General features: G+C 39.1%; 1 protein-coding gene across 1 annotated transcript; it reads right to left on the bottom strand.

Annotated features, from left to right (window-relative positions):
- Positions 1-233: 233 nt before the first annotated feature.
- LOC146463223 (uncharacterized) lies at positions 234-2,648 on the bottom strand. Its single transcript, XM_085084741.1, has 3 exons — positions 2,408-2,648; positions 739-999; positions 234-482 (listed from the first exon to the last, which is right to left on the bottom strand). The coding sequence occupies exons 1-3, from the start codon at positions 2,546-2,548 to the stop codon at positions 234-236; spliced, it is 651 nt and encodes a 216-aa protein (XP_084940867.1). The 5' UTR covers positions 2,549-2,648.
- Positions 2,649-12,355: the final 9,707 nt, after the last annotated feature.

Here is a 12,355-nt window from a genome sequence, read left to right as displayed (position 1 = left end):
TTATGGCGCGGGCAGCAAGGCTTCTTTGTGCTTATGATGGTGTATTTTTAACTTTAGATCCAATTATTTAAATCCATTGTATATTTATTTTTTATGATGGCTGAATAAAACTTATTATTAATCGAATGAAGAAAGTTGTATACCATTCTTTGCATGACGCGAACAGTGTGCTGCAGAAGTTGCATAAGGCCGCGCTGTCGAGAGCAAAAGATTGGCCTTTTGAGAGGGCTCACTCATGGACTAGTCTCTTTATGATTTCTGTTATTACTATTAATTATTACCTGATATCTAAGCATGCCATATTTTTGGAGCAGGACATGTTTGTCGGTCGTGTTGCTGTAAATATCCGTATCATTTGCTAACAGTGGATATTCAACGTACGTGGCCCAGCCCTCGGTGAATCCTGGGAAATAATTTGGTCGGCTCAACCACGAAATGACGTCATTGCAGTTGCTACGGAAGTTCTCGGTATAACTGCGAACCTAAGTGATAACAACAGGTATTAAAACCTGGATCATGGGATAATGCGATTGGAAAGTTTTGATTAATTTGGCTTAGGGGACTTGGAATATCAACCATTAAACCATGCCCTAGAAATAGCGACCATTGAAATATCTTGTGGTTTTTCTGGCAAAGCGATATCAGCAAAAAAAAAGTTTTAGAAATATCGTTAATGGCTTGGATCTCAGAAGAGCAAGGCTTTCGTATTTTTGTTGGATATGCTTTAATTTGTATTACCTCGAGATGGTGCCCTGGTAGTTGCTCATGCGCAGTAGTGGTCCATTCAGTGTACCTTGGACCATATTTGTCAACAAAGAAAGGCAGTAATTGTAGCGAAGGACTCGCTTCACAGCTGACACTATCAGACTCGGTGTAGCTATGAAAAAGTGCTTCGGAGTGAAACCACGGCGATACCTTTACTGGACACTCAGGAATTGTTTTCTTAGGTCCGCTGGTGTAAAAAAGGTTAGAAAGTTTTGGTCTAATCCGGTTCGTGATCTGTGTGGAGAAAATAGAAAAGCATTCAGCCTTTATTTCTATTACGGTCGTAGACGAAGGGGAGAATGGGGGAGGTGGGGGAAGGGGGTGGGGGATTGCACCGAAAACACAGTTTATAAAACGCGTGTGTTAGTATAGAGTGTGTTCACGACGGCCATACTGGATAAGCGAAACAATAGAATAATTTTCCTTTGGGAAATAATTTATTTTTATGTAAATATCTTTTCTTGTTTGGCTCCTCCAACATGGCCGCCGTGAACGCACTTTAAACTCGCCCCAGGCCTTTTCATGCTCGTCTCCTTAATGCTTAGCCATGCCAACTCAGCCAATGACATTTGACAAGATGACAGTCATTCTAACTGGGGAAAAAAAAAACAATTTTAGTTAACTAATTTCCAAAGTAACAAGTGAGGTTTTGGAGTTCAGTTTTAACTTTTTTTAATTTAACCATTGTGTTCGTCGGAATTCTGAAACAAAACAACAACAATCTCATCTGCCTACGTCTAATAACAACAACAACAAAACAAAGAACATTCGCCAAACACAAACCCTGGACATGAACTGTATTTTCTAGTCGTCTGCTACATCGTCTGCTCAAAGAAATGACAGACGCAAAAATTCCTCTTTGCGAGTCTTGGGTTTTAGAGTTTGTGTGCATCGCAATAGTATGCAAGTAAATCAATAATTTCGTTTTATAAGCGTGTTTTGATACTGGTTAATTAATACTTAATATGCTTAAAAATATCGGTAATCGCAAGCCGTTTGTCTCGATACCGGCCGTTCGATACTGAACACGTGTTCTCTTGACTTGCGCAAACGTTTACAGATCCGTGTTGCCTTAGCAAGCGGATAACTGCTGATAACACTCTTCACGATTCGGCGCTGTGTTGAAGGGAATTCATTTTTCCGTTAAATTAAGGACTGAAAACTAAAATTTGGAGTAATGACGTTAACCAACATAAGAAATGCCAAATATCGGTGATTATTAAAAAGTGACTCATTGCATAACGCAGTTCCAGAGTTCTGATTAGTTTAGCAGTCATAGTATTTGAGCCATTATACCATGCCCGACAAATATGGTAAGAGTACGCAGAAAAAAGAAAACAAAAACAACAACAACAACAACAACAACAAAAGCGTGGTAAGAGTACGCGTCAGGGGGGAAAGAAAATATCAAGATTTAGCGCCGAGTTTTCGTGGTTCTTTATAATAACGCAATGATTCTACTCGTGCTTCTTGGATACAAGATGGTAGATAGCCAACTCGCCGCTGCGTGCCTCGTTGGCTATCTATCATCTTGTTGTATCCAACGCACGCTCGTGGAATAATTGTTAAATATCGAAGTCTGATCGATTTGGAAAATGGGTATCGCATCTCTCCCACCGTTCCCCTAAAATGATTCCCTTACCTTTTCTGTTTCTTTAATCCAATCTTGCATAGCTTTCCATCTAGTAGGACAAAACTCTTGTGATGACTTCTCAGTGGTACATCGAAAGAATGCCGCCTCCTCAGACTCGCTGGCCGGGAAAGTCTTCTCGTTGAAAAACATATCCCGTGATTTTAATTCTTGTCTAAATTGCCTGACAGCTTTACTGCGGTCATGCTCGTTTGTATAACACTGTGCAAGTGATGTGACCTAGGAAAAGGACAGAGGAAATTTACTTCAAGAGTGCATTGGAGTGGTTTGATCATGACTGGGTCTGGTTTGGCATTTGAAATATTTTTTTCCTCAAGAGCTCGTTCTTTGAATTATTTGCCACTAGTCGAAAAAATCACAACAAATCCCATTAATACGTGTAATTAGTCTTGATATATAGGCTGTCCATTTGTTCAACTTAATTATATGACTATGACTCTGTAATAGAGCTGAAATATTCTAAAATGTTTTCTCATTGTAACAAATCAAAACTTAGTTTTAAAACAATGATAACCATCCTCGATCTCGCTTCACTCATTTTCAAATCCCATTAATTAAAAACCACTCTAGTATACAACGAACATTGTTCGATTGACCAATCGCAGCAAAGGTTTGATCGGGTTTCGAATCCTGCGATTCATTGATAAACCCCCTTTTGAAAAAATCCCCAGGAAAGAACGATTTAAGCTACGTTTACACCAACGTGGTTTCAAATCGACACGGTTTCATGACCTGGAAACCGCATCAACAACAATACGGTTTCGAAGTGTTACAGGGTGCCGATCTAACCGGTCTACGTCTTGGCGACTTTGTTTCCAGGCACTCACATCTCGGGGATCTGGGAGCGACAATGGGAATGGTAATGTCTGCGAATTAACGGCAAATTTTCCGCCAAAAATGGTAGCCGTTGCAAATCGATGCAGTTTCCTCGTTTACACGACCGATGAAACCGCGCAAATTTCCCGCCAAACTGGTAGCCCCTTTCAAATCGATGCAGTTTCCTCGTTAACACGACAGATGAAACCCCGCCGTTTTGAAAACGCTCCACTTTCGAATTCGACAGCCCTTTCAAAAAGATCGGGTCAGCGTCGTGTAAACAGAAGGCGTTACCACATGGAAGACGACGCGTTTACAAATTAAACCACTTCTGTGTAAATGCTGCCTAAGAGGTTCTGAAAATAGTTGTATACCACTTACTTGCAATATTAAGCCATCTAATCGTTCCTCGGCAATTTTCTTCAGCTTTGACGGCGAGATTTCAAGAGTGGTAAAAATTGACATCAGTTTTAAGTATGCTCGGGTGCCATTGAGCTTATGTCCAGATGGCAGCTCCTGAGTGGTCGATTGATCACTCTGCACCACTCCATCAACGTACACATGTGGCAGAGGGAGACTGGAGAGACCACTTGAAACGTTGTCTGGAACACAATGCCGAATGTGATCGGTCTCTAGAAATCTGGAAAAGAGTTGAATACACTTACCATGATTGCAATGTCGAAGATTGCTGTTGGAACAATCAAACATGATTAATAGAAGTAACCAATAAAACCGATAATCTATTTCCTGGTTTAAAAAATAATAAATAGGCACTGAAGCTAATTTGAACATGCATAGCTGCTAGCCTACAGAAAAAAAAAATCCGTAAAGAAGACAGGATGGTGCCTCCTTTTCCAACTGCGCATGCACTCTGCCTATCTCGGTATAGCCCGAGAACGTCTTATTTCTTAAGGAAGGTGATTACTAATTCAAAATTGTTTTTATGCAGTTTATGACTGTGTGGAAAAAAAAAAACTTAACAAGTGCTCTTGGTATCCAAAATAAAAGCTGGGGTAGACATACATTTTTCCGAGACAATTTCGCTTCAATTTGGAAAAGAGGAAAAGCCATACATTCCCATGTTTTTTTAGAATTAGTGTGGCTTAATTATCTCTGAAAAATGAATAGTTACCCCCAATTTTCTTTTTCCATTTCAGTAGGCCTTGCTCAGATCTGTCTACTCTAAACTTTGAAAAAATAAGTCAAATTGAATATAAAAATTATTCCAGTTGAGAGTGTATATTTGTTTACAAATACATAACTGCGTGTAATGAAACTGATGAGTATCATTGTTTGTTTGTTTGTTTGTATAAAATGTACTTTTAGGTGCTTAAATTGGCATCCGACATCATCATCATCATCATCATCGCCATCATCACTACCATCATCATCGTTATCATCTTACGTCCTTTGCCGGCGCACCTGGGCCAGGTTGTTCAAAAGCCGATTAACGCTTATCCACGATGAAAGTTAACCGTGGCTTTTATCTTGTTCATTAAAAAAAAGGTTTTTAAAACTAATTTAAAACCCATGCTAAAGCCAAGTCTAAGTCAAAACTGGGGGACAAAAATCTTTGACAGAACCTTCAACTTGTCTCTCAACAAAAATTCTGCTGCATGTTGCAGTGAAAGTAGGCTTCTGCATTTCGCTACATCGCAGGACATACGTTACACAGTGTAACATGCATTTTGCAATTTGTCTTGCAATGTTTTCGTCGTCGTTGCTTTGCAAGTTGACGAAAAAAGTTGATTTTAGTGACAGTACCTCAGCTTACCTTACCTTATCAAATCATTAAGAGGCCTGCCAAGATTCAGAACTAAAGACTGCTGCAGGTATTTTTCCACTGTCTTTCCATACATTTTCGTCCATGCTTGTCTTGCGTTTGACTTCAAATTGTCGAGAAACTCTTTGCTAAGAATCATCTTGGCGATTTGAGTCTGTAATATCCCTTGTGGAAAACAAGTGATTATATCAGTGAAAAGGTTAATTTTCAAGGTAAAAACCATGAAACACCCAACAGCTTTCTGGAAGACGTTTCACCTATGAGCTTATTTGTATTCTTGTTAGAAAATAAAAGCACATGCAGTTTTTATGGCTTAAAATTAACATATTTCTCGCGGACGAGAGAAAAACACGAAATATTCGCATGCTAATTAGATCATCCCATAATTCCATTAGGTCGCATCGTTCACGATTCACACTTTACATGGGACAACGTTTTACCAGTCGAGCTTTGGCGACCTGTGCTTGGTCTATTTTCAGGTGACCCATCACTCCTAAAACCGCAAGTGGCTCGTGACAGATCATATCAATCATGATCAGTACATTAATTTAAGTCTGTCACGAACATATCACTAATATAGTTAACTCGCATTAACTAAGCCGCCATTTCCTTGTAAACAGAGTTTTCTTCAGAAAAACAAAAACATGCTTTGGAAAAGTTACTTTATCTAAAAGGAAGTCAATAAAGCAACGAGGAAGGCTAAAATTGGCAAAGAAGCGGACTGCGGGTGATGGACTAAGAGAATACTTGAGATTTTAACATAAGATGTGCACATGCCCTAGTGGCTTGCCCTCCAAAGAATTTTTCGCCTTTTGTACACAACATGCCGAAATACGCCCTTCACCCGTAGAGGAATACTCTGTTTGATTCAAATGTTCAAAGTTGTCGAGCAGCATCTTCTCTAACTCTTCTGTTTCACGATCAAAGAGCCATTAAAGTAGCTAATTTAGGGTTACTAACGTTTGAGGCAGTGCAAGTAAAAAATTAAAATGCCATCATGCAATTAAAAGTCATTAAACCATCAAACGGTCTGTTCTTGTGGTATTAAATTTATGACACTGCGCGAGAATCGAAAGTTACTGAGCAGTACTTTAAATCCTGCGGTGCTGTTAATTATGTTGTACAATGGTGGTTCGAACGTTAAAGTCAGGGTAAAATCCTAAAGTGTAACCATTCAAATGATAGCTATTAGTACTTTCCGCCTATAGTGTCCTGCTTTAAATGGGCTGCACAAGGCAAGGTTGGTTCAACTAGGCAGGGGGGCCACTGAGACGAAAGCTCTTGATCAGCAGCTGTACTCCACTACTTTCAGTAATTTGTGAAATGTTACTTTTGTTTGGTTTATTCTTGCCACTTCTAAGAATCTTGGCAACGGAGCGGAAGTGTCAGATGTCAAACGGATTGAAAAGCAATAAAAACAAGAAAAATAACAATCCCACAAGATAAAACAACAAAATAGTATATTGATACTATTTTCCTTACTACAGCTAACCTGTTTCGTTCGCCAGCGCGATCGGAAGAAACCGCTTCTTAAATTCACGAACGCCAACTTTGCAAGCCTCTGCAGAGCGCACCTTTCCTATTTTGGGGGCTTGTTTGAGGTTTTTCTTGTACTGTTCAATGGCGCATCTGTGCTTCTGAAGAAGCTGTTGCAATTCTTTCAAGTCGCTCAGATTTGCAGGCTTGAAATGAGGTAAAGAAATCTGTAGGTGAGTTAAAATCTTGCATGCTGGCTGCCAACAGAAAATGTTGGGTCCTAGCATCCAGTCGCCAGAGAAATAGTTTTGTTCGAACGGGTTCCAACCAAATGTTTCTTTTAGGACATTTTTGGCAACGTACAAAGCCTTTCTCTCTCGCAGTTTCAGCTTTTGCTCTTTGACTACTGCAAAGATGGCAGATTGTAGGTCGTTGTACAGCAAAATACCTGCGTCAGTAACATTTTTAAGAGCAAATGTTGCCAAAAATCAGACATTTTTGAAATATCGTGGCAACGGCTCAAAAATCAATTCGGCCCATTTTCTCAGGTTAGGTAGACCTTAATGTGAAACAAGTGACTGCATACTTTGTTTAGTTAAATATCGATTCATTTTCGAGAAAATCGATAATAACCGAATTCTCTGAAAATACCGCTGTTTGAGTATAAAATTTAGGGCGATTTACGAAGCTTCGAGTTACAAAATAAAACACTCCAGAGAAATAAAAACTATCATATCTTGTGGAAAGATGTCGAAAGTGTATGTTACAAACAATTTGAGGAATTTTTGACCATTTACTTTTAAAATGTGAAAGTATTTGTCCGACCTACTTTTTCCAAGATGAAAAGATGGCCCAAATTAACCTATTATTAAAGCATGTGGTACCGAATGTAATTAACTAAAAATCTGTGTTTTTTAAGGGAAAGAGTTGGTCTTTTACGTCCCCAAAGGATTTTTTGGGGAAACGATTCAGTGCGATGAAATCGAATTTTAAAGTTATATAAATAGCGCCGTTTCAACTGATCCGGTGAATTACCTCAACTGCACACATACACGACCAACTTATATTATTTCGCAGCTTACGCTCATTTGAAATCTAATTTAGCATACAAACTCCTCCTTGTTTACAAATAAAAGATAAAGACTGCAGTCCTGCAATTGCCATTTCCTTCGTGAAAAAATCGAACCAACCTGAAGGACCACTTCCCACGATATGGCGGCACTGTACCATTGTTATTTACTTCCTGACGTTTTTGATGCGAACATTCTCTGTTTTCATTTTTCTCAAAAATGGCCTTCAAACGTCTTTCGTAAATCGTCTTTGCTAAAACATCAGTGTTGAACAGAACAGCGAGCGAAAAAAAGGACCAAACGTCCTTAAATTAAAACACATGTGTTTCCGTGTTTCTTGAATTGTGAAATACAACTAATTAATTCAGAGGGAGTTCAAGTGAAATTTACAAGCGTCGGAAAATTTAAAAATTGGAGCATGGAACACATAGGAGGCGGACCACAGGTCGAGCTTTTGTATTTAAAATATCAACGATAAAAAAAGGCAAAAAGTAGAAGCAATCAAAAGAAGCCAAAAAGGCAATAAATCATAAAATAGGATCACTGTAGAAAACACTACTTCGCGGCACTGCTACCGTGAAACCGGGAAAAACAATAAAATCATTTTAATTGTTTTTTCGGGAGTTTTAAGCATCCTTTTTAACGTTTTTTAAATAATAAAATTTTGAGTCAAATTCGAGAGGGCGGTCCGCATTTTAAGACATCCGTCAATTTTGTTTGCTTCTAATTGATTAATCTAAAGTAACTGGTTTAGTGAAACGTTTGTAAACACCGAGAACGGCGCGTGTTATTGCGCGAATGTGCAGGTGTGTTGCCCTTATAAGTCTCTCGAGGCAGGAATTTTTGGATTTGACACGAGAGACAGGAAAAAAGAAACACAAATCATCCCTTCGCTGGCCTGTTCAAAAGACATTTTCAATCATATGGCTAGTCTTGGTTTTTTGGGTCCAAAGGACGAAGTTGACCTTATTCTCAGCCGAGTAGAGATATTTACTTATCCTGGAAACATAAATTCTATGACCATTTGTCCCTTGCATCGCGAGAAGCTTGGTTTTGGCTGAAGAAGGGGATCAAATGCGAGGTGCAGAATGCCAGAGGTATTGTCCACTCATGACAAAAGGGGCATAAAGTGGCCAAAATGCGACCGAGGAATCGGGAAAATTGATACGCAAATAATAATAAAGAAAACTGGCCGGAGTATTTCTTCAAGTAGGCTCAGGTAAGTTGACTTTTTGCATACCTTGCCTTTTTTCGCGAACTCGCTTGTCGTAGCACGGAGCTCTAGATTTCCTATAGGTATTTGCGCAACATGTCGGAAAACCCTCAGGGCGCTTGTAGCAGAGAAAGGAGAGACAGCCACTGTAACTTTACAGTCTCGACCTATTAAAGCAAGTTTAATGAGACAAACGAGTAAATTAAACTTGGTAAGCTTTAAACCACATTACTTATTATCAGCTTGCCGTCAGTCAGTTAGTATTATGTGGAGATGTGGAGATGAATAAAGAATAAAGACATAGGTAACTCTCCCCACACTATGTCGCACCCTGCAATCTTTATGATCCGTGTAAAAGTCTAACTAGGGGACTAGTGGCTAAACGCAACGCTGCTACTTTTTTTGCAATATGTGTAGCACATTGAAATGACTTGTCTCCGCAGATTGTCGTTGGGACCAGTTTCGTTGTGGTGGCTACGTTACGTATTCCGGCATTCGCAATGCAAAGGACTGTTGCGTGATTTTAGCCCATTTTTACTCAAAAAAATTCCCTTGTTCACGCCGGCGAAAAGTTACCTACTAAGACACTGGGTTTAATGCTTCCGATTGTCAGTTGACCCCTCTTCGTTATCATGTCATAGATATTTAAAATTCTTTCTTTTTCTCTCTTTCTCTTACCTTCCTTCCCTACTTCTTTCCCGCCCTTTTCCCTTCTGTGTCTTTCTTTCTTTCTTTCTTTCTTTCTTTCTTTCTTTCTTTCTTTCTTTTTTTTCTTTCTTTCTTTCTTTTTTTCTTTCTTTCTTTCTTTCTTTCTTTCTTTCTTTCTTTCTTTCTTTCTTTCTTTCTTTCTTTCGTTCCTTCCTTCCTTCCTTCCTTCCTTCTTTCTTTCTTTCTTTCTTTCTTTCTTTTTTTGTGGCTCAAAAAGAATAATTTGACGAGGAGGGGAAGAGGAGGAGGAACAGGAAGAGGTTGAAGTCTCTTTTACGCTAGTATCAAGTCCTATGTTCTTAATTAGAAAGAAGCCGTTATGAACCATCTTTTGTTGAAGAAAAAAACTTAACACCAAGGAAAAAGCTGAACGAGTTCCTGATTTCAAACAACGTCATTATCTGGAAAAAACAATGGGGAGAAGCTTCCGAGAGGAAAAAAGGCTTTATACTAGAAAAGCGCGACAAACTGTTAATGCATGCTTGGATGAGATTGCTCCAAGGGAAGCTGAAACGATACTCTCATCGCTGGTTAAATCAAAGCTTGAAAAAATACTATCGATTCCTCACTGATGGAATGTCTTGCCGAATGTTCTAACACTGAGGAACACTGGAGCAGCAGAAGGTAGATTTTATCCATCATGGCAGACATGTGAATTTCAAAGATCTGCTAAAATGGATACCTAAATTGTCCAGGTATCACTTTAACATAGCTAAACATCATCTATTGCTTCACAGCAGAGGCTCAAAAGCTTCTATGACTGGCAAACATAAGCAGCGCTTTGTATAAATTATCGAAGGCGTAGTTGCCAGTTGTGGTAGCACATGTAAAACTTGAACGGTTGATCAAAATGTCTAGAACAGAGCAGTAGTCTACAAAACGTTCAGTAATTTTCGAAAGTGCCTGACCGTTGTCAACAACATTTCCGACACCAGCATGATTTTGATCGCTGCGTCTCTTGCCATTTAAATCGTCTGAATCCGGAAGGGACTCCCAATTTAAAGTGATGGGGTTCAATTTTGTAATTAACACTGCTAATTGCATTCAAATCTGAACCGGTTAACGTGAAAATTATCCTGATACTTTTTAGGGTGTAAGCTAGGAAAAACAAAGATGTGATGGGAAAAATAACTAGTTGTCAAAATTGGCGAAAAAAGGAATAAGAGCCACGCCCACAAAAGGAGAATTGTGGCACACCCTGTGACGTTTATGATTTCTAGCAGGAAGTCCCCCATCCCAGCGTGCACTGGTGATTTATAGTATATAGTATGTCGTTCTGGTGACCATACGCATTAAACTGCTTGAACGGTTTTACTTCAAGGTGAAGTATAAGCAAATAAAGTGTTGAATCACGTTTTCTTTCTTTCTGTTTCCTGCTATAAACCTCCGAGAACCCTAAATAAAACCTGCAGTAGCTAGAAGTTACGGCACCTCATTAATTCATAAGTGTCTTGGCCATAGTTAGATCACCAACGAATGGTGGGTTTGGCTAACTGTTTTCACAGATTGAAGTTAATTCAGTAAACAATTTACGCAAAGCGGTAAATTTGCATAAGTTTTAGCTTGCGTGGCCGGTACGCGGTTCTGTTTCATTGCTGGCACAGAAGTTGCTCTATCGGCTCCTCTCATTCACTCTTTTTTGAATAGCATTTAACGCAAGAGCGTGTTTTCGAATATCAGTAGGTAAGATGAGTTCGACTGTTTTCTTTTTGGCATAACGTGTGTATTGGCCTTTCTGACCGCGCGCAAAACAATGACCTAGGTTTTGGGACTGTAAAGGCTCGGATGCTCTGTGCTTTGGGGATCGAACAACTCGAGTGATTGATGGCTGTGATTAGTATTATATTCCAAGACTACTGGTCAGGTGTGATCTGTTTGAGTGATTATGAACACTGAGATGCTACATTTAAGTTAAATTGAAATATAGCTAGTTTTGAATGACTGGCTACAAGGGGTGAGGGTTAAAAGTGGCTTCCCTTAGCCTAGGAACTTCCGGCCCGAATCCCGGAAGTACGAATTTGTCACGCAACGATTGAGCGTGTTTCCTTCGCTTACCTTGTTAACGAATCCAACTTAAGAAAGCCCAGGTTCGTCCACGAGGAAAATGTAAGTGGATGTATATATTATTTAAAAGTGAAATCCTTTAATTATAATTCATGATCAAGGAATTCAACAGACCGTTTGATTTCATGATCCAACGTTGGAAATTGCTCCGGCTTGTCAAAATTGAGACGGATTATTTGCCTTTCAAATAAACTCCAAGAGAGCTGAAACAAATAGCTCGTTGTTCGCCTTTGGTTTGCTGTTCACTTTAAAACTGGGTGTAACGGAAAGGCTTACGAAAATCATTTTTAAAAGCTACTCGTTTCTCGAAAACAACATCGGAAAATTTTCCCATCTTAACAGCACGTCCGCATTTCAAAACAAACATGACACTTTGCATTTGTATTGTCTTAACAAGTTATCTGGCGGTGTGTATTTGGTATCGAACGGTGAGACAGCACTACTATAGCCTTCATCTTTGATTTTTACAACATGCAGGTAACTTATTATGTCAAATTAGCTTAAGGTTAAACGTAATCATCGAAACATTAATAGTTGCGTGCGTTCAGGTGACTTCACGGGATCAGTTGAAATAGTGCAATTTATCCAAATTCAAAATTTGATTATATCGCACTGAATCATTTCCCCATAAAGTCCTTCGGAAATCTAAAAGAACAACTCTTCGGCTCTCAAAATCCAATTTTTTGAGGCATTCCATTCAGTACCACATGCTGAAATAATAGGTTATTTTTGGCCCATTTTTCATCTTGATAAAAGTAGGTCGGACAAATTTATTCACATTATGAAAGTAAATTGTCGAGAATTGCTGA

The sequence above is a fragment of the Pavona decussata genome, unplaced genomic scaffold (assembly GCF_977016875.1).
Source record: "Pavona decussata unplaced genomic scaffold, jaPavDecu1.1 SCAFFOLD_180, whole genome shotgun sequence".
Taxonomy (NCBI): Eukaryota; Metazoa; Cnidaria; class Anthozoa; order Scleractinia; family Agariciidae; genus Pavona; species Pavona decussata.
This window is presented reverse-complemented; position numbering and strand designations above follow the sequence as displayed.